General features: G+C 39.4%; 1 protein-coding gene across 2 annotated transcripts in view; it reads left to right on the top strand.

The window, feature by feature from the left end:
- The window catches only part of sdk1a (sidekick cell adhesion molecule 1a), a 744722-nt gene that overhangs the window by 588035 nt on the left and 133485 nt on the right, over positions 1–23202 (top strand). For both annotated transcript variants that reach the window (XM_072268711.1, XM_072268712.1), the window contains 4 exons: positions 865–986; positions 8721–8830; positions 16994–17144; positions 20502–20739. In XM_072268711.1, the coding sequence (XP_072124812.1) occupies positions 865–986; positions 8721–8830; positions 16994–17144; positions 20502–20739 (621 nt within the window). The remainder of the gene's footprint in view (positions 1–864; positions 987–8720; positions 8831–16993; positions 17145–20501; positions 20740–23202) is intronic.

The raw sequence follows: 23202 nt of genomic DNA, 5'->3' as shown, positions 1-23202 counted from the left end.
GCACCGATGAAAGGGCCTTGCACTGCCAACAATAAACCTGATTCAGTGTTGCAAGGGTTTAAGGGACATACAAGAGGTTGAGAGAGGGATTATTATTGCGTGAGAGGGACATGACAACAGACGGGAGGATCAGCTTGTGGAAAGAACCGGGATCTCAGAGCCAGTTAAATTTGTGAGAGTGGAACTTTTGCAGAGCTTGTCGTCAGCTGCTGGAAGGTCAGGCAAAGTAAAGGCAACAGCTTTGCCTGCAGATCGGTGAGTAATGGGAAACAAAATTCAGAGGAGGAATATTAGTGTTTAGTGTGGTAGTTGTGAGACTCAGCTGAAAATCAGCAAGGGGAGGTTGTATACTGTGTGTGCGGCAGAAGCAGTGTTGAATATGGGTGGCATTTGCTGTGGGAAGGTTTGGGCAAACTGGTATTGTAGGCCCGAGGAAGAACTGCTATGACTTAGTTGGCTTAAAGAGGACCACTGGGCTGCATTCCAAGTTAGGATCGTGCACTTATGGTCATAATGAAGCAGACTCATTGAAACCTGCTTCTTCCTGGATGGCCCACCCTAGGCACAACATCCAAAACTGATTAGTACTTTATTGATGCTACTCCAGATGCTTGGGGTCCTGCATGTACTATCATGTGAGATTTATGTAAAACCCAAAAGGTAAATCCTAATAAGTCCATAATTTTCCTTTGCACTTGCCTTTTTTATTGATACTGAACTGCATAATGCCCAAAATATGGTGCAAACAGACAATTTCTAAGTTCAGTTGCTTTCGATAATGCAATAATCTTTTAGCTTTCTCATCAACGTTCAGTGTGAAAGGAAAAAAAGAAGAATGACATTGTGCATTAAACTGTTTTACAGAGCTCCCGGGTGCACCATCTAATCTTGTGATCTCCAATATCAGTCCCCAATCAGCCATGTTGCAGTTCCAGCCAGGGTTTGATGGAAAAACAACCATCTCAAAATGGATAGTGGAAGGACAGGTATTGGGCAAATTTACGATGCAAATCTTCAGTAATTATCAATCATCTTTCTGACAAGAAACTGAATGGGGACTGGGAAAAATGATGTATTATCTTGCCATCGATAACATTTCCTTTGTATTCTGTTTGCAGAAATTGTAAGCTCTCCAAATGCATGTATATAGTTAAATGACAAAAACTTGAGTTTGAGTTCATCTTTCCAGGGACAACAACCATGTGTGTTCATTTTATCTATACCCCTCATGATTTTGTACACCTCTAAGGCATACTCCTCAATCTCCTATGCTCCGTGGAATAAAGCCCTAAACTGCCCAACCTCTCCCCTCAAGTTCTGGCAGCATACCTGTAAATCTTCTCTGCACTCACTCCAATTTAATGACGTATTTTCTCTAACACAGCAACCGAAACTGTACATGGTACTCAAGTGTAGTCTCACCAATGTATTGTGCTGTGCAGCTGTGTTAAAATATCCCCACTCTGATACCTAATGCCCTGTTCCTCACAGTCAGTATTGAGACTGCTGCTTTTTGCATTGTTTGTCAATGATTTGGATTATGGAATGAATGGGCTTTGTAGCAAAATTTGTAGATGATATGAAAATAGGTGGAGGGGTTGGTAGTGCTGAGGACTCAATGCAATTGCAGAAAGATTTGGACAAATTGGAAGAATGGGCAAAAAAAGTGGCAGATGGAATTCAGTGTTGGGAAATGTATGATAATGCATTTTGGTAAAAGGAACTATAGGTGGACTGTTATCTAAATGAGAAGTTTCAAACATCAGAGGTGCAGAGGGACTGGTCAGGCTGCACCTGGAGTATTGTCAACAGTTTGGTCCCCCTATCTCAGAAAGGATGTGTTGTCATTGGAGAGAGTCCAGAGGAGGTTCACAGGGATGATTCTGGGAATGAAGGGGTTAACATATGAGGAGCAGTTGGCAGCTTTGGACCTGTACTCACTGGAATTTAAAAGAATGCGGGGGAATCTCATTGAAACCTACCAAATATCAAAAGGACTAAATGAGATGGATGTGGAGAGGATGTTCCCTATGGTGGGTGTATCCGGAACTAGAGGGCACAGCCTCAAAATTGAGGGCAACATTTTAGAACAGAGGTAGGGAAGAATTTCTTTAGCCAGAGAGTAGTGAACCTGTGGAATGCTCTGCCACAGACTGCAGTGGAGGCCAAGTACATGGATATATTTAAGGCAAAAGTTGATAAATTTCTCGATCAGTCAGGGCATCAAAGGATATGGCGAGAAGGCAGGTGTATAGGGTTGAATGGGATCTGGGATCAGCCATGATGGAATGGCAGAGAAGACTCAATGGGCTGAATGGCCTATCTCTGCTTCCATGTCTTATGATCTTATGCAAACTGGGTTTCCTGAACTGCCAAGTGGAATACATGAGTTAATAAAGCATTAGATTGCTTTGATTTATCATAAAGTTGATGTATCAGCTGCACCAGTATATAAGTCACTGTTATCCCCCGCTTTTTGAGGACTTCAATCTCTCTTGTACGTAAAATATATTTAGCCTTTCTGTTTTATGCTTAGGACAAAAATGAAAAATAATTCAAGTTTTAAATTTCTAATTGTTCCATTAATAATGCATTGCTTTCCCTTTGCATTTTTGTTTCAAGTAACGTTTAGCAAAAGTATGAAGAATTTTATTTGCTGAACACACTGGCATAGATGATCCATTGGTGAAACCCCACCCACCTCCTACATTTGTTTTATTATAGTGATATGATAAAACATTTTAAAATGTAGTGAGTAGCTACACAATAAGTATATACCTATTCACTATACAGGTGTGCGCCGCTTAATGTCCATTTGGACAACGTCCGATTGCATATACGTCTGTATTCCCGATCGGAGAACGAGACGTAGCGGACGTAACCAATCTCGTGTATCATGCGCCTCTTGAGTGTAGTAGCGTTACCTCTCTGTTTAATTTTCTTTTGAAAATACTACTGTAAAGTGCATCATAGCTTCCAAATGCAGCAAAACCACTCCTAGTGATAAAATATTGATTTGGAAGTGAAACAAAAGGTTATTAAACAATATGAAGGTGGAAAACCAGCTCGGGATTTAGGCATGTCGCACTCGACAATCACGGCAATCCTGAAAAACAAAGAAAAAATTCTCAAAGCTGTTAAAGGATTGGCTTCACTGAAAACTACAAGGCTCACGAAAATGCGAGAGGGACCTATATCGGATATGAAGAAATTGCTAATGACATGGATTTAGTCAATACAGGTACACTACAGTACTCCATATAGGTTTGCTAAGTATATAATATGGTGTTCGCACAACGTCCAAATCACATAACGTCCGATTTGACAGAACGTATCGTGGATGTTAAGTGACGCATACCTGTATTTCAAACTTGTTTTTATCATATCTACATGCTATACTTTGGGAAGGAAAGCAGCCAGTTTACTTGGTGTGTATCTGCTCAAAGTATTTTGTTTTCTTTGTCATCTCACTATAATAAAACAAATAACCAGGTTTGAATGATGCTGCAAAATGCTGAATTTCACTGAACGCATGGAGAACCCGAAATCTGTTTAATAAAAACTGCATAAAATCAGGAAAGTTTCACATAATTAGAAACATCTGAGGAATAATCTTGCATTAGGCCAGTGGTCCCCAACCACCGGGCCGCAAAGCATGTGCTACCGGGCCGCAAGGAAACGATATGATTTGGCGGTATGATGAGTAAAAAACAAATGTCGCTTGAGAGTTTCTTTAGAAGAAGTGGTAGGGAACATAAAAGGCCTAACGATGATGATAACGCAGAGACGACTGAGGCCGAGACTGCAAAAAAAGAGAAAGCTACCTACAACAGAAAATACAACGAGTCGTACATAAAATATGGCTTTAATGCAACCGGTGACTGGCACGCTCCAAGCCCCCTATGTGTGATATGTGGAGACAAGCTGTCTAATGAGGCAATGAAGCCCTCAAAACTGCTTCGGAACCTGAGTCTAATCACCCTGCACTTAAAGACAGACCTGTTGAGTTTTTTGAGTGGAAAAAACGTGAGCAAGCGGGACAGAAGCAAGTGCTGAGAGCCACCACCTCCATAAATGCTGCTGCTCTGAGAGCGCCGCACTTAGTGGCTAGCCGTATTGCTAAGGCTAAGAAACATCTGTATGAGCAGCTTTGCAAGGAAATGGATGCAAATCACAACCCCCTTCTCTTACACACTGAAGTCAGGTGGCTATCAAGGGGGAGAGCCCTGGCCAGGGTTTTTGAGTTAAGAGAGCCGCTACAGAGGTTTCTTTCAGGAAAAAAGTCACCACTGGCAGCACACTTCAGTGACGAGGAGTGGATAGCAAAACTGGCTTATCTGTGTGACATCTTCAACCTGCTCAATGAACTCAATTTGTCACTTTAGGGGAGAATGACAACTGTCTTCAAGTTGGCAGATAAAGTGTCTGCTTTCAAAGCCAAACTGGAACTGTGGGGATAGTGAGTGGATGGGGGCATATCTGACATGTTCCCAACATTAGCTGGGATTTTGGGAGAGACTGAGGCTGCACCGTTCTTCTCACAGTTGGTGCGTGATTACCTATCTTCGCTGTCGACAGAATTTGAGCGTTACTTCCCAACCACAAATGACCCAAGACGTGCAAAGGAATGGGTCCGTGACCCATTTGTGAATGTCCCCGGTGAATCATCCATGTCAGCGTGGGAAGAAGATCAACACCTCGAGCTTGCAAATAATAGCGGGCTGAAAAGTATGTTTGACATAACATCTCTTCTGGCATTCTGGATCAAAGTCAAGGCTGAATATCCTGAGGTAGCCACGAAAGCACTGAAAACGTTGCTTCCATTTCCAACATCATATCTCTGTGAAGCGGGGTTTTCTGCAGTGAATGCAACGAAAACTAAATTGCGGAATAGACTGGACATAAGGAACCCCCTTCGAGTATCGCTGTCTCCCATCACCCCTCGATGGGACCATCTTGTTGCAGGGAAACAAGCCCAGGGCTCCCACTGATTCAGCAATATTGGTGCGTTGCAATGATTTTATATGTTCATACGAGGAAAATATGCGTCGTGTGTTTAATATCCAAATGTTACTGAAAATGATATGATACTATTGACTTATAAGCGACTTATAATTGACTTATCACTATATTCATGTGAGGAAAATATACGCTGTGTGTTTAATATTAAATTCGTTAGATAAACCCTTTTAGAAACAAAATTGAGTGTATTAGCCACTTATAAGTGACTTATAGTTGACTTATCACCTATATTCCGGTTGTGTCGGTCTGCAAGAATATTGTCAATATTAAACCGGTCCGCAGTGCCAAAAAGGTTGGGGACCCCTGCATTAGGCAATCCTAGTTTCCTATATTTTAAAAAAACAGGTAGGCATAAATCTGTGATTCCTATTTATGATCAATGTTTTGACGCCATGCCAATGTCCAGATTCATTGGGAACCAGAAACTATTGCATGTTTTGCTGAAATAAATTTCTCAGCTGCCCTGCAGTTTTGAAAGGCTTCAGTGGTTTGCATTTCTCCCTGCACCAAGAGCCAATTGGTTTAATTGCAATTTTTCAAAGTTCAAAGTAAATGTATTATCAAAGTGCATATGCATCGTCAAATACTATCCTGAGAAACATTTTCTTACGGGCATTCACAGTAAGTACAAAGAAACCCAAGAGAATCCGTGAAAAAGTGCACACAACAAGGATGAAGAAACAGCCAATGTACAAAAGACAACAAACTGCATAAATACCAAAATAAAAAGTAGTAATAAGTCTCAAGAGCTTGAGTTGTAGAGGCCTTAAAAGGGGTGGATAGTTGTGCAATCATTTTAGTGTTGGGGTGAGTGAAGTTTTCACTTCTGGTTCAAGAGCCTGATGGTTGAGGGATAATAACTTGCTGAACTTGGTGGTGTGGGGCTTCAGTCTCCTGTACCACCTCCCTAGTGGCAGCAGCGAGAAGAGAGCATGGCCTACCTGGTCTTGATAATGGGTGCTACTTTCCTGGATAGCGCTCCTTGTAAATGTGATGATAAGTTAATTGATTCACTTCTGCTCGAGTGGTATTCTTTCCATATAGTGCAGTTGTTTTCACAGAGATCACCAGATGGGTGGGTTAGTAATTTTGCAGACAATACGAGGATTGGTGGAGTTCTGGATGGTGTAGGAAAGTGCAGAAGGAGACAGTGGGGTACAGATCCGTTGCAGATATGGGTGGAGAAGTGACAGATGGAATTTATCCTGGTCAAATGTGAGGTGTTGCACTTTGGGAGATCAGATGTTGACTGACAGAAGTTACAAGAACCTGAACAGTGTAAATATGCACAGGGATCTTCGGGCTTCAGTCCATTGCTCTCTGAAAGCGGCTACACAGGTTGATAGGATGGTAAAGAAGGCATATGGCTTGCTTGCCTTTATTAGAACATAGAGTGTAGAACACTACAGCACAGTGTGCGTCCTTCAGCCCAGGAAATTGTGCTGACCTACCTCGTAATCAGGGTAACCCTTCCTTCCTGTGCAGTCAATAACCTGCCAGTTTTCATATGTTTATGTGCCTGTTTAAAAATGTTTAAGAGTTTCTATTTTACCAATCTCTATAACCACCCCAGGCAATGTGTTTCAGGCACCTACTATTCTCTGCATTTTAAAAAGAAAACTACTCCTAATCTTTTCTCCACTCACGTTAAACAAGTATTCTCTGGGGTATTGGCCACTGTCACTCTGTGGAGAAAGGTTCCAGTGTCCACTCTGTCTATTCCTCTCATAAGCTTACACATCTTTATCAAGTTGCCTCTTATTCTCTGTCACTCCAAACAGAAAAGCCCTAGTTCATGCAACCTTTCCTCATACAACATGATTCCTAATCCAGGCAGCATCTTGGTAAACCTCCTCTACACCATCTCTATAGCTGTCACATCATTCCCATAACAAGGCGACCAGAGCGGAATACAATGCTACAAGTGTGGTCTAGTCAGAGACTGTAACATTGCTTTGTGGCTCTTGAACTTAACCCCATTCTCCTGCCTTTCCCTGTAACTTCTGGCATCCAGACTTTCAACCTCTGTTTTAAATATTCCCAATGAACTGGCCTTCACAGCTGTCTGTAGCAATGAATTCCACAAATTTACCACCCTCTAGCTGAAAAATTCCTCCTCATATCTGTTCTTAAGAGACGTCTTCTGTCTTATCTCCGTTGTAAAGGGACATCCTTCTAGTCTGATACCATGCCCTCTGTTCCTAGATACTCCCACTATTGGAAACATCCTTTCCATGTTCACGCTACTAGGCCTTTCATGATTTGGCACACAATGAGATACCCCATGCCATTCCCCCCGCCCCTCCACCATCATTCTTTTAAACTCCAGTGTGTACACCACAGAGCCATCAAACACTCCTCAGTTGTTAACCCTTCTGATCCCTGAATCATTCTTGTAAACATTCTCAGGCCTTCTCTAATGCCAGCACATTCTTTCTTAATTATGGGACCATAATTGCTCTCAATACTCCAAATACAGTCTGACCAATGCCTTATAAAACCTCAGCATCATTGCTTTCATAGCTAGTTCTTTCAAAATGAAAGCTAACTTCAGAATCAGGGTTTAATATGACTGCCATATGTCATGAAATTTGTTGTTATGAAGCAGCGGTACATTGAAGTACATAAAAACAGTAAATTATAGTAAATAAATATATATAAAGTTAAAGTAAATAAGTAGTGGGCTAGTTAGTGTTCATGAGTTCAATGAGAAGAGGGCATGGCCTGGGTAATGGTCATGGTGAGGGATGCTGCATTTTGAGGCCTCGCCTTTTGAAGATGCCCTCGATGCTGGGGAGGCTAGTGCCCAGGATGGAGCTGGCACAGATTGCAACTTGCTGCAGCTTTTACCGATCCTGTGCAGCAGTGCCCCCTCCATACCAGACGGTGTTGCACTAGTTAGAATGTCCTCTGCAGTACATTGCATTTGCCTTCCTTATAACTAATTTAACCTTTAAGGAATCCTGCACTAGGACTCCCAAGTTCCTTTACACCTCTGATTTCTGAATTCACTCCCTGTTTAGAAAATCGTCTACTCCTATTTATTCCAGTCAGGGAATAACTGGAGAAAATGTCTCCTGCTTCACTACCATAACCATATTAATGACAAAGAAACCAATTTTATTCAAGGAGGGTGTTGAGCATTTTCTAGTCATGGTATTTAAAAGATTTAAGAAAAATATCAGTTTGCTGATAATGCAAAATTACAGATATACCTGGAAGTTAACATGGTTACTGGACTAACTCTCCACCAGAACAAGAAAATACTTCACTCATCAAAAATAGTACCTTTTCCCAGATAAGTTGCAAAGATCTTTGGCAGAAGAACACAGAACTATGTCAAAGTGTTTTAGGAATTAGTAATGCAGGCAAGTTGTTTGCATACAGTATATTCTATACAAAAAAATTCCAATTTTGAATTGAATATAAACCAAATACAACCAATTATCTTTCCAGTCTGATTATAACTTTTCTACAGATTGATTAAAATAGCTTAAGAAAACTAATAATGAGTTTACATTTATATTTTTGAAGTGTTGAAACACAGTATTCTTATTTTAAATGTTAAATGTTTGAAAATGCTTTTCGTTATTGCCTATTTTCTTGTTATTGCTCAGTAAACTATGCAACTTACCTCCTTATTTAAATATTGTAGATTATATCTCCTCACATCCATACTTCAATGTTTCTCTTCTCAGATTGGAGTGATTGGAGAGGATGAAGAATGGGTTTTGCTGTATGAGGTGGAGAATGAACCAGATGCCCAGGTGTTAGAAATCCCTAATCTGATTCCTTATACATACTATAGGTGAGACAAAGACACATATTTTTATCCTTCTTTTAACAATGTATATTATACTCATACTAATGTAATTTATTTTATGTACAGTCTCTATGAAAAAATAATTACTGTACAGAATTTGGGGGATGTGAACATAATGCTGTTTTATCGTTAGCATTTAGTTCTTAATGGATTCCAGACTTGAAAGAGTGAAACTACCTGTAGGCAATAAGAAACCCATGTGGTCATTCTCCAACTAATTGTCAGTGTATGTAGGATTTAAATTAGATTGGCTATTTCAGTTAATCCATAGGATTTACATTGCAATAGAGAGTATCCTTTAAAAATAAGTTAAGATTCATTTTTGAGGGATTGTAGAGATTTTCTCTGTATTTCGATACTTGGTGCCGGACACGATACTATTTGTTCGCATTCACTACACAACACTTTGGCAGGGTCAAAAAAAATCTCACAAAATTTCCAAAGGACTTGCCCAAAATGAGAATTAAAATATTTCTTGATAACCCTAATGTAATCTTCTGTTTGACACAGTAAAAAAGGCATAGCTTTACCCATAATCTTTCTATAAATGTCCTCTAAATTTCCACAGGTAAGGCATTTTTCTGTTACAGTACCAAGGAAGCTTCTCAACTAAGTTTTGTTATCCCTGCTCCTACCGAGTATCTCCCAGGGTATAGTGTAAGTGAGATGCACAATACATCAGTGTTGTCAGTAGAAGATGAAAGATGTTGTGGAATGCTTTGCTGCCTCGTACAAAAATCACTTATAATTTGTTGAATAACCACCAAAGCTAAAACAATGCATTTGCACTAATGAGAGAACAGTCTCGTTGTTTTATTACAGGACATGTAAACACTGTTTTGCATGTGGTCCTAGCATTTATCTTATTTTTGCACTGTATGGGGGTGATGTGTGATTGTGGTAGAAATTAATGATTTTAATTGATTTTATTTTTCTATTTATTTATTTGCTCGTTTGTTGTAATAGAGTGTAGAAAAGGTCCTTCTGGTCTTTCGAACCACACCGCCCAGCAGTCCCTTGATTTAGTCCTAGCCTAATCATGAGACAATTTACAATGACCAATTAACATAACAACCAGCATGTCTTTGGACTGTGGGAGGAAACTCGTGGTTGCAGGGATAATGTCCTAACAGGCAGAGGCAGGAATTGAACCCCGGTTGCCGGTACCTTAAAGCATTGTCTGAACCACTACATTACCATGACGCCCCTGACGAATAGTGTCAAACATGCTACGTAGTAGTGGCAATGTGTTGTTGCAGAGTGCACCACAAAAATCCCTACCAATACAGCCTGATATATTCTGTGCAGGGCACACCATGTTATCACTGCTATATGGCACATTTAGCTCTGCAGACAGGAGATAAATTTCTAGGCAAATGACTGCTGCTTGTGTACATAATGCAGTCGGTTGTAGCAAATTGAAATTACTTGCTGCTAAATATGTCAGACTTATAATTAAATGATATTTTATCATTGGAACCTGGAATAAGCTTTAATTATGAGATGGGGAAATGAGACTCACTGTCTTCATCCTTTTGGAAATGTTAAGGCTGTGTTTTTCACTTGGATATTTGTATTCACTAGTTGCTATTGAGAAATAGTTTTGCATACTAAAATTCTTTAAACAAAAAGTCCAATCAATGGGTCTAGATAGTCACCTTAATCCCAAAAAAAACTTTTCCCTGTGGGTAGTAGGTCTGTCATATTTGTTCAATTCAACCAACTGAAATTTCCCACAAAATATATAAATACATTGTGTCTCCACATTTTTCAGATATTGCCATGTTAAATTTAATATGTTCAGTGCAGCCATTTGCTGCGATTGATCAGGAATCTTTGAGAATAAGGTAGTTTGACAGATGGAACAAATGATTGAAAGCCATTATCATGAGACGAGTATACTTAACATTTGCAAACTGAATGTTGGGGAAAAAACAGATTCAGTTATAAAACGTACAAAAATATATTTAATGAAAGTCACAAGCAAAATAGAAACTTTCAAACCATTATTTTGCTCTGAGATTGTCATTATTGTAAGCCCTGGTTTGGCTTTATATATGCATCTGTATAAAATTCATAGGTAAGTATTTCTCTGCACTGCTCTTTGGCAGACATAGATCTTTTTACTGCCAAATAATGTGAGAACAAATTCAAGTGTTAACAAAAATGAATGGATTATTCAGCTCACTGATTTATTTTATAACAACCTAGTCTTCATTTTGGAACAAATCTTCAAGTTATTCTTAGTGCCAAAAAAATGAATCATTTCTTCTGAGTAATATTAAGCATGTTTTTTAAAAACTGAAGCAGGAAGTTTTTTTGAAGCTGCAGCATTTATATTCTTCTATGTGGATGCAAGAGTCAAAGTTCAAAATGGTCCTAAATTTGTGAAAATATTAACGTTTTGATTTTCATGATTAGGCTGCCTGATGATCTCTCTACATCAGGAGTCCTGATGCAAAGTCTCAACTCAAAACACCAGCTATTTCTTTACTTCCAGAGATGTTGCCTGACCTGCTGAGTTTCTTAGGCAGTTCATTGGTTGCATCATCTGCAGCCTCTCATGCCATCTGATTGTCGTTCTGGCCATTTTAGCATGCTCTCTGCACAAATTTGGCTTTCTTTTCCACTGTACCACCTCTGCTTTTTGGATTTCTGACTGCCTTGCATCATTTTGTGATTTTAAAAATAGGCCAGTCACATTTTGCATTTGCAAAGTTACCATGTGCTGACATGAAGGTAGTATTATTGGTAAATGCATGAGTTTATGTGGTCCCCAATGTTCCCTCTAATTTGTAATGACCTGTGTGGGCAAAAATCTTGTGCTGTGCAATTTTCTTTTTGCCCAGTGACGACAACATGAGCACTCAGAATATTTTTAAGTGGGAGTAAACTTGAAACTTTTCTAAGGAAAATAAACTACCAAGTCCAGTTGTTGTTTATTGTTCAAAATAAACAAAATAATACAAATCAATGAGTCTTATACAATATACTATATGACAACATGTAATAGCATCAATATCAATAATGTTAAGCTATTCCACTTTAAATGAACTAGCAGTCTTGCTGAAGGGTCTCGGCCCGAAATGCCGACTGTGCTCCTTTCCATAGATGCTGCCAGGCCTGCTGAGTTCCTCCAGCGTTTTGTGTGTGTTGCTAGCACTTCTTCTGCGCCTCATGCCCTTTGCTTCTTTGGAATTCAACGTAGTGAATCAATAATTTCTTCAATAAAACAGTATAAATAAGCCAGGTTTAAAATCTGCTGACAAATCATCACAAACTCCACCTTGTCAAAATCGCATCAGAAACCGGAAAAGGAAATGTGATTTTGTACAATTGTGAAATAAACTTAACATGCCAGTGCAAACTTTTGTGCACAGTTTAAATTCCTTTGTGGGCTAGTAGCAAAAGATGTGTGTATGTGCATGGGTGCATACCTTAGAGGGAACTTTGGTGGTGCTGTAATGTAAAATGCAGTCATCCCTTGGTGATTTGTGCTGACTTCATAAATAACTGTCAGGACAGTTTTGAAACATCTTTAGAATAAGGAAGTAAATAAGCCAAGATGATTGAGAACAAGTGAGTAATCTTGTGAGAAATAAAAACAGATCTAGTGAGAAATCTTCGACATATACTTAAAAAGGAAAATATTAACAAGGGTTAACTTGGACCCCTTGCTATCTCAGATGGGAAAAATTATGTGGAAATAGTGAATCGACAGAGAAATTAAAAACATCTATTTTTTTTCTGTTTCCATGGAAAATAGTTTTCAGTTTCAGGACATAGTGTAGATTGTCAGATCAAACATGAATGAGGAATTAAAGAAAGTTAGCAATAAAATTGGATAAAGTAGCAGGATTGAAAGCTGATAAATGCTAGTACTTGACGATAACGGCCGAGAGAGGTAGCTATAAAGGTAGTGGGTTGTTATCTTATAAAATTCCGTGGAATCTTGAATGATCCCCACAGACTGGAATGTAACAAATGTAGCCTTACTTTGCAAGAAAGGCAGGGGAAAGAAAACAGGGAACTAAAGATTAGTTAGCCAAACATCAGTAGTAGAAAAAACTGCACATATTTCTTCTTAAGGCGGTAGAAGCAGGGCATCGAGAAAATAATGATAGGATTGGGTCAAACAGCATGGTCTCGTGTGAGGAAAATTTGTTTGACAGATTATGTCGAAGTTGTAGCTATCTGAGGGGGTGGGGGGTAATGTAGATGCAGTGTAATGGAAGATTTTGATAAGCAGTCACTAAACAGATTATCAAAACAAACAAACTCCTGGGATTATAGTTAATACAATCACATTTGCTAAGGATTAATGGATAAGAAATAGCAAATAAGAATAAACTGGTCATGTTGTGAAAGGCTGTGACTAAGAGGCAGCCATTGGGGATTGTGCGGGGAGCTCAGCTGTTCACAATTAATGGCAAAGATTTAAATGAGAAGACCATGAGTGATAGACATATCCAAGTGGAAAAAAACACTTCAGTGGAAAAATAGAAATGGTGATCATTTTTTAAATGGTGAGAAGTTGAAATATGTTGGTGTTCAGTCAGACCCATGTGTCCTTATACATGAATCAATGAAAGTTAGCATACAGGGAGAGAAAGTGGGGAGATTTGAGTGAAAACATCATCCAGCAATTATATTCAAATTATACCATTCATTTCCACCTTTACCTCCATTCAGGGCCCCAAACAATCTTTCCAGGCAAGGTAGCACTTCATCTGTGAATCTGCTGGGGTCGTCTATTGTGTCTAGTGCTCCTGATGTGGCCTCCTCTACTTCGATGAGACTTGTTGTAAATTGGAGGACCGCTTTGTCCATCCACCAAAATTGGCCAAACATTTTAATTCTGTTTCCCATTCACATTCCGACATGTTGGTCCATGGCCTCCTCTCACGTCAAGATGAGGCTACCCTCGGGGTGGAGGAACAGCATCTTGTGTTCCGTCTGGGTAGCCTCCAACCTGATTGCTTGAATATTGATTTCTGTTTCTGGTAAAAAAATGTTTCCCTCCTTGCCTCTTTCTCTATTCCCTACTCTGGATTCTTACCTTTTCTCAGCTTCCTATCACTTTCCCTGGGGTTCCCTCCTCCTTCCCTTTCCTATGGTCCACTCTCCTCTCCTATCAGATTCTTTCTTCTCTAGCCCTTTACCTTTCCCACCCAACTGGCCTTGGCCTATCACCTTCCAGCTAGCCTCCTTCCTCTTCCCCACTCTACCCCCCCCCCACTGTTTTATTCTGGCACCTTCTCCTTCCTTTCCAGTTCTGATGAAGGGTCTCAGCTCAAATTCTCAACTGTTTGTTCATTTCCACAGACGCTGACTGACCTGCTGAGTTCCTCTAGCATTTTGTGTGTGCGTTGTTTCATACCTAGGATACTGTCTGCAGAGCTGGTCTATATGCCTAAGTAAGAACACTCTGTGATAGAGGTATCAAGTGAAGCATTCAAGACCATACACAAAGCAAAGAACTCCTGTCAACCTCACCCTTTATGAAACATCAGTCTCTGACAACAAATCCCCATGATGAGACCCTGGAAAGTGTGAACCATTTCCCATACCACAGGCGTCATCCCTTAGGAAAGGATAACATCAGAGATAAAATTCACCATTACCTTCAAGGTGTCAGCATAACCTTTGGCTTATAAAGAAAAGGGTGTTGAAACAGCAAAATCTCAAACCTAGTACAATTCATTGAATAAATGCTGGTCTATGTCTAGCAAGCATATCAAAGTACTAGAGAGGTACCACTGGAGCATTGTCTGCTCACTACTCCAAATCTACTGGAAGATAAGTGAACCAACATCAGTGTTTCTGCTGAGCCAATACCCCTTTCAATCAGGGTACTCTCCACTGTGCATCTATAGAGGTCTATCAGAAGTATAGATGCCATGCCAAATCTGCACAAACATGTAAGAAAGTAGAGGTGTTGCTGTACTTTTTTTGAAAAGGCATTTACAGGATGGTCCTGGAACAAATCCTCTGATAATGCACAGGAAATGAAAGTTACTAACACTCTCAACCTCCAATCCCCTAATAAGCACTGGCTCAAGGGCCTCCAGTTTCTTCCTCTTGTAGTCAACAACCAGCTGTTTGATTTTGTGCATGTTGAGTCAGAGGTGGTTGTTGTGGCACCACTCAACCAGATTTTCAATCTCCCTCCTATATGCCAATTTGTCATCACCTTTGATTCGGCCAACAACAGTGGTGTCGTCAGCGAGCTTAAATATGGCATTGGAGCTGTACCTGGCCTCATAGCCATAAGTGTAAAGCAAGAAGAGCGGGGGAAGCACACAGCTTTGTGGTGCGTCTGTGTGGCAAAGATGGTGTTGCCTTTAAGAACTGACTGTGGAGTCTGCAAGTGAGGAAATCGAGGATGCAGTTACACAAGGAGGTATTGAGGACTAGGTCTTGGAGATTATTGATTAGTTTTGTGAGGACGATGGTGTAAAATGATGAGCTGCAGTCATTGAAGAGCATCCTGATGTATGGGTCTTCACTGTGCAGATGTTCTGCAGCTGAGTGGAGAGCCAATGAGATGGCACCTGCTGCTCATCTGTTTGTGACGGCAGGAAATCCGGAGCGGATCCAAGTCATTCCTCAGGAAAGAGTAGATATGATTCAAATGGTTCCATTTAATATCAGAGAATGCAAGCAATATACAACCTGAAGTTCTTGCTCTTCGCAGATATACAGGAAAAAAACATGAGTATCTCAACGACTGGGGTTCTAATGCTTTTACTGTCACTCAAAGCCCCCTTCTCCCCCCTGCCATGCACAAGCAGCAACAAAGCATCTACCCTCCCCACTTATTTCAGTAAAAAGCATCAGCACCCACCACTCACCAAGCAAGCAAAGCTTCCAGAGAGAGACCATGATCTGCAGCATAACAGAAACTAATCATTTACCCGACAACTCAACGTGGCACAGGCTCTCTCTCTCTCCTTGATAAACAGGCAGAGAGGTGTCAATATAGCGAGTGGAGTGATTAAACAAAACAAATCGCTGCCTGCGATGTTAAGGTCTGCCATGTTGCTTTCATTCCGAGTTCTCCGACTTGAGAATCAGTTGTAAGCTTTCCCCCACCATTGTGAGAGAGAGACGGAGAGAGAGCGATCCGAGTACACAGGCCTCCATCAGCCAATCTGCTGCTTGTGATGTTGAGTTTTCTCCCGCGATGTTCAGTCGATGACATTGACATGGGATCGGTTCGTCCACGGGCTGCAGGGCTTACCCCAAAAACGGCCTGTTGGTGAGCAGGAACCATTACCGTAAAGAACTACAGTTTGAGCTCAGCTCTAGATTAGGTACTTGGAGAATTCTGAGAAGGTAGTGAATTTCTGCACTTCTCTACCCTGCGTGGCGGAAGACACATCAGTAGGTATATTTAAGGCGGAGATTGATAAATATATGCAAGATTGAGGAATTAATTAGTGAATGAGTCAACAGGTGTGAAACTCCAAATAGCCTTCTCCTGTGTTTTATTTCTTATGAAGGGAGATGTTGGCCAAATGCCCATTAATAGATATCCAATAATGTTTTCTGTAAGGTGTGTGCATTTTTGAGGTGAGTTTGTTTCCCAAACCTTGTTTGTGGTCAGTTGGTGAAAATGCTTGCTTGATACATTTTGTACCTCACCAATGGGAACTGACTGCAGACAAGGTTTGGAAAAGGGTGCTGATATTAGTGAAATAGTTTCACATCATGAGCCTTTGCCTGCAGGGGGAAAGTAAGTGCTCTGTTTTTTAATGTATTTATTGCAGCTGTTTTAGTGCTTGGCATCAGCTTGTACCTTCCTGCAACAGTGCAGCTAAGATTTTAGAATTCCATGCGTGTCCACACATGCATTTTTAATGGGCGTCTAGATCTCTAAAGCACAGGACCAGAACCATGCACAGAACTCATCATGTCAGTGGTAGCCTTGAGTCAAAGATATGGTACTTATTTGAATTTCTGTTCTCATTTCAAATGTTGAATGAGCTATCAAGTTTAATAAGCCTGTGTAATATACCTGACCACCTGGCTAATGGGGAATATGGCAATTTAACTCATGCTGGAATTATAAAGATTATATTTGATTTAACTCTGAACAATGAAATTAATTCTTGTGTTAAGTGTACACCATTATTTTGTTGTTAGGTTTCGAATAAAACAGATGAACATTGTGGGCTCCAGTCCTGTGAGTTGGCCTTCCCGTGTGATTCAAACTCTGCAGGCTCCACCCGACGTAGCGCCAGCAAGCATCACAGTGCGAACTGCAAGCGAGACAAGTCTGTGGGTCCGTTGGGTGGTAAGTGAAGATGCTGTGTTAATTAGTGAAATGAAAAAAAATAGATTTAGCTAATAGAGTAAGAATGATGCTTTCCAAATTAGTGAAAATGACAAGCTGCAAAATCAGAGCAAGTTACAACAGATGGGAATTTCTGTTAAGAGTTTTGTAAGACTTGGTGGAAGGACTAAACAGGATGCCACAGCAAGTGGTGTTAAAAGTACAACAAAGTTTAATTTACAGTAATTTCTTAGATTGACCAAGTTTGCAAATGATATTGATCTAAGAGGCATTTAATCAGTGTGTTGCACAGAAATCGTAAAATGAATTGAACTGACTATTAAATTAAAGATAATAATGGAAGATAAAATATAATGCTGACAATCTTACAACTCAGTGAAAAATTAGCTGACACATGGACGTGTTAGTATAAATAAAGATGACCTTAATTGAGAACTGTGAGTCTTTCTGGATATACTTGCCCAGTTCCATTTTGTAAATGAATATTATGACAAGTCAGAAAGTTATTTATGCAGATAGTTACTATGCAATGGATTTAATTCTTATGTTGGGAGTAAATGCAAAAACTGGAATCATTTAAGAATGTTGTAGTGTTATGGTTGGTTTTCTGGATATTTCTGGATAGACTGAAATTAAAAAAAGCACAAATAATTATCTTGTAAACAGGAAATATTCATAAATCTCATATTTTCTGTCACCAGACACTCAGTCATCTCTGTCAACAAGTGCATCTTTTGAGAACGTCCTTAACTTAATCATTTATAGTAAGCTTGTCATCTGTAATGAGAAGTTATGCGGGAGATTTTCAATGAGGTTTTTCATACTGATTTTATAGAAAGCTGTTCAAAATAAAGGGCAAAGTGGTTCCAGAGATGTATGGTTTTGCTCAGTCAAGCCTTACTAATCAATTTTCTAAACCATTACTCAGGGTTCAATATGAAAATGTTTTGATATTTTAATTAGATTAAAACTTTGTGTGCTTCCATGGATGCAAATCAGTTTTCCACACTTTTAAATCTACAATATATTTCTTAGATCTTTTAACAGATTGAAACAATAGAGGCTACAGTTCTTTCATCAATATATTTTTATTAACACTAAATGGTGTTACTATTCAGCATCATAGTGCCTGGATTCTGATGGATTTTGCTGGTAGTTATGCCTGGAGGGGAGCAGGTGCTTGCTGAGATTCCCCAGCATTTATCTTCTATGATCCCAGACCAGTACAGGATACCCATCTCATTCATTTGAATTGGGTTTATGAGGTTAAAGAGTTTTCCTTTTTTTAGTAGATTAGCTTAAGAAAAAGTTTAGAAGCATTTTTGAAGTTATTTATTTATTATTTAGTTTGTTTGTGACTGTATTAGACATTCGAAGACTCTGGGCCGGGTCTTATTGACTGTAGTGTTTGCAAACGCTTGAGTTCTGATGCTGAAATGGGTCTTGCATGTATGCACTGTGAAATGCAGGAGTCTCAGACTTTGCAAATTTGACAAGGCAGAATCTGTTGTTTTTCATCACTGTCTGGTTCCATGGGAAATCCAACAGCAGAGTCATATCTTGCTGGGATTCCTCAACAGTAAATTGTGGAATCTCTGTTTATCCTGGGTGGGTAAAGATTTATTGATGCAAGAGGAAAGTATGTCATTTTATTTGTCTTATTTTTTCTTTTATTGCTTTTTTTTAAATGTGTGTATTAGGTTTAAACAAACATTAATCACTTTCTTAATTGTTTTGTTGAATTTTAGTTGATATTGAACTTCTCTGAGTGTCACATTCTGTAGGCAGCTAACTTTGCTGCCTTTCACTATCTAGCCTTGTGAAGTCCAGTGTGTGGAGATGAGGCATCCAATCTACAGAGGTGTAGATTGGGATGGATGGAAATTGGGAAATTCCAGGTTGGAGGTCAGACTAACGTGATATGCCCCAATGGAAAAAGAGCTTGTATCTTTAACCAGCGGAAAAGCTGGAGTATGGGGCTCTGCCCTCGATCAGAATCAGTTTTATTATACATGACCTGTATTGTGATTTTTTTTTGTGTTTTGCAGCAGTAACAGAGTGCAAGGCATATACATAATTATAAATTACAAAATAAATAAATGAATAACATGGTTGTGTTCGTGGAGTGTTCGGAAATCTGATGGCGACGGGTACAAGGATGTTCTTAAAACATTGAATATAGTTCTTCGGGCTTCTATAGCTCCTTCCTAATGGTAGTAACACAAAGAGGGCATGTTCTGGTTGGTGAATGTTTTTAATGATGCTTGCAGCTTCTCGAGGCACCACCTCCTGAAGATGTCCTTGTTAGTGAGAAGAGTTGTACCTTATGAAGCCTTCCCCATAAGTGGTATAGCCAGAAGGCAATGGAGTTTTGAGATCAGAGTTTTCCTTCTCTTAGATGACCTGCCCACCACAGCGGACAAAAATATGTGAAGGCCAGGAGCTGGACATGGTTGTCAGAAACTATTTGAGTCGCACACCATTGGCAACATTTGACAGGTAGTGGGAGCTTGTCCCCATTACCACCTCTGGCAATAACAACCATAAGGAACCTTTTCATACCTGCACTGGAACTTACAGAATTATGGTCACTAGTCCTAAAGTGTCCCCCTCCAGACACTTCCGTTACCTGCCTACTTTCTTAAGATAAAGTAAAGTACTGCTCCTTCTCTATAGGATTCTCCACATATTGTCTCAAAAAAAAAAGTTTATTGGATGTTCTGAACAAATTCCACCCCATCAAAGCCCCTTGCAGTGACACAATCTCAGTCTATACTGAGAACGTTAAAATTCACCCAACTGCTGTAACCCTATTGTTCACGCATTCATCTACGATTTGCTTATGTATCTGTTCCTCTAATTCCCACTGAATATTGGGAAGCTAATAGTATAAAGGCAGCAAAGTAATCAGCCTTTTCTTATTTCTAAATTTTACCCATGTGGCTCATTGGACAATCCCTCCAGGATATTCTCCCTAAGAACTGCCTTTATGCTCTATTTTCCTAATAAGTATATCCCAGAAAAGTTTTTTAAAAGGGTGGTTGGATACAGTGAGTAAAAGAAAATCAGTCAGGAGGAAAAATACTTGGAATCAAACTTGCTCAATTTATTATTGTTTTCCAGTGTATACAACATTGCTCCGAGCTAATACACTCAAGTTAAGAACAAGAAAATCAGCCCATTCTCAAATTCATTGAGTACTTCTTCACAGGGATTAACAACCAAATTTCTTTTTTAGATTAAACAATTTGCTTGTTAATGTACTATAATGTATCGTCCTTGGCTCAGAAACAATTTATATGATTACCAGCATGTTCCATTTCATCCATAATCTACTTGATGTTTATTTATTCACAGCCTCTTCCGGAGTCTGAGTACAATGGTAACCCTGAATCAGTTGGATACAGAATTAAGTATTGGAGACTGGATGGTCAGGGCACGCCTGCTACCCAGATCATTAATGATCGTCTGGAGAGGGAAATCACCATCGAGAATCTGGAGGAATGGACCAACTATATGTTTCAGATCCAGGCTTTTAATGCTATTGGATCAGGGCCCTGGAGCCGTCAAGTTCAAGGATGCACAAGAGAATCAGGTACTCTTGAATAAAACAAAGTATGAAACTATGATATGAGATAGGAAGCACCTTAAGATTACTGTCAACTTCAGGAAAAATATGTAAAAGCATATGTTCAGCAATGTCCATGATAGAAGGTGAATAGCCTTCATATCTTGTTCAGGTGTAACATTATAAGACCAAATATAAGTTGTCTTTTCCTGCTTACTGCTGGTCCTTCACTGCAGCTGAAGAATGTCTTCTTCTGTTACAAGTGTATGCTTTATTTTTTAATCCTTATGGCATGATTTCATAGCTTTATTATCTAGATTCAAAGTGAATTCTCATAGTCTTTTCATTTTGAATGCTGATAGCTGTCAGGGCTTTGGTCCTGAAGATGAAAGGAATCAACTATGCTGATCCTTTTGTTTTTCAATTAGCCTACAAGAATTTCAACCTAATTTAAATATATTTTTATGTCTTTCTGTACTTTTGATATTTTTGTCAGTGCTTTTGCTTATAAAGCCTCACTTTGAGGATTTTTTTTAAGCTGACAGTGTGGTAATACTTCATTAATATCATTGGATGTAAAGTTACTACTTACTGAGCTTTGTAACCAGAGTTCAAACCAACTCCTCCAAATGTCATCATCCTTGAAGATTAGAAACAAAATATTCAAATCATCACAAATGTACAGAAAATGTGAATAAAAGTGAATTGTTTAAGATGCCTTGTTTCTAATCCAATGGTACAAAGTCCTCCTTAAATCCTCAGAATGGAGATCCATAGTTTGATTTATCATACTGAATCAAATTCTGTGTGCTCTTATGAGTGTACAGTTCATGTGGGCATTCTGTGTCATACTAAACAGGCACTTTTAAGATGTCAAGGCAAGTCATCAGATGTATGGATAGAACCAGTTTCAGCCAGCTGCAGTCCAGACAATTGTTTTGCTTGGCATATTATGCGTATTATTTTTTCCGAGTTTTGCTTAGCGAGTTGACCTATGCCTGGCATTTGAATTTCTTTTCTGAGTGTGTTTTGCATATTTTGAATGGTGCCAAGTTAGATGCACAACAACAACAAAATACTAAATCTCACAGGAATGCACATTTTTTTTCAAAACAAGCCCTGAGGTAAACATCGTCATTGTTCTTAATGGTCGTTATCCAGCAGCCAGCTTCATCCTTCTGGTCAAAGAGTGAAGTCAGGCAATGGAGTCATAATGCTTGACTCTTACAAATTGAGCACTTCATGTTTGTTAATGAAATTTTTGATGTTGTGGTGTATAACCTGAGCAAGAGTAAAGCAAAAAGTTTAAATATAAAGTCCATTTTTGGTGGACTTAAACATCCAGAAAGACCATAAGACAAAGGAGCAGAAGTAGGCCATTCGGCCCATCGAGTCTGCTCCGCCATTTTATCATGAGCTGATCCATTTTCTATTTAGTCCCACTCCCCTGCCTTCTCACCATAACCTTTGTGAAAGAGTAGAAGGCAAAGCATTCTGTAGTATTGGAATTACCAGTGCAAAGTCAGAGTGGATGAATGTTAGTTTACTTTTACTGTATCCCCACAGAACAAATTCTTGAGGAGCTCACCTTACCCTCGGACTTTGGGGATGGAGGGAAATAATAAGTTAGGTCTGTTTCCCCTTGCATAGAAGTGCACTTATATGGATATGGAACAAATTTAAGAAACTTAAATGCCTCCTTCTATGTCATAAGGAAATTTGAGGAATAGGATTAAGTGTTAATTTTCCAAAGATCAGGAGTTCTCATTGATTTTTTTCTACCCCAGAATAATGAAGAAGATTCAAGGTAATGAACTCAGCGAAGAGTTATCATGAAGATACTTTATTTACTCGAGATTGTGGGCAATTGAATTGTGTCTGGGTGTTGGTAGTACCTTTTTTGCCTGGTCTGTCAATAAATGATGCAATGAATTATCTCCTCAGTTCAACTCCCTACAGCACTCCTAGACAATTCATTGAGATTAGTAATTCTTTCTGTAGGGAATTCAGTGTGGTTTGGTGCAATTAGTTAATCGGGGAAAAAACCTTGGGATGTAATCCTAAACTAATTGTATCACTGTGGTAAAATATAATTGCCACAGGTTAGCTAATGAGCAAACAAAGCTGTACTCTGATTGCCAATATCGAATCATTTCTTCGATCCATTATAGGAACATCTGTGATAAAAATAATTTTGTGAACAATGTAATAATAAGATATCTAAACAACATTTAACACTTTCAGGCGTAGTAAAATAATTTCAGAAAAGGCAATTCCCAATAATCGCTCATTAATGTTTTAATTCCACAAAATAATGATGAAAACACATTAGCTCCAAAGGTTCCTTTGGATTCATCAGCTGTGTGGAGAGAGGGAGACTGCTGCATGGGCAACAGCTTGCTCTCCACTTCATACTGCCCTGGCTAGAGTACTAGCCATGCTGCACTGACATCCATGGTGGACCTCAACCAACAGAGGACTTCAATACCT

The sequence above is a fragment of the Mobula birostris genome, chromosome 9 (genome assembly GCF_030028105.1).
Source record: "Mobula birostris isolate sMobBir1 chromosome 9, sMobBir1.hap1, whole genome shotgun sequence".
Taxonomy (NCBI): domain Eukaryota; kingdom Metazoa; phylum Chordata; class Chondrichthyes; order Myliobatiformes; family Myliobatidae; genus Mobula; species Mobula birostris.
This window is presented reverse-complemented; position numbering and strand designations above follow the sequence as displayed.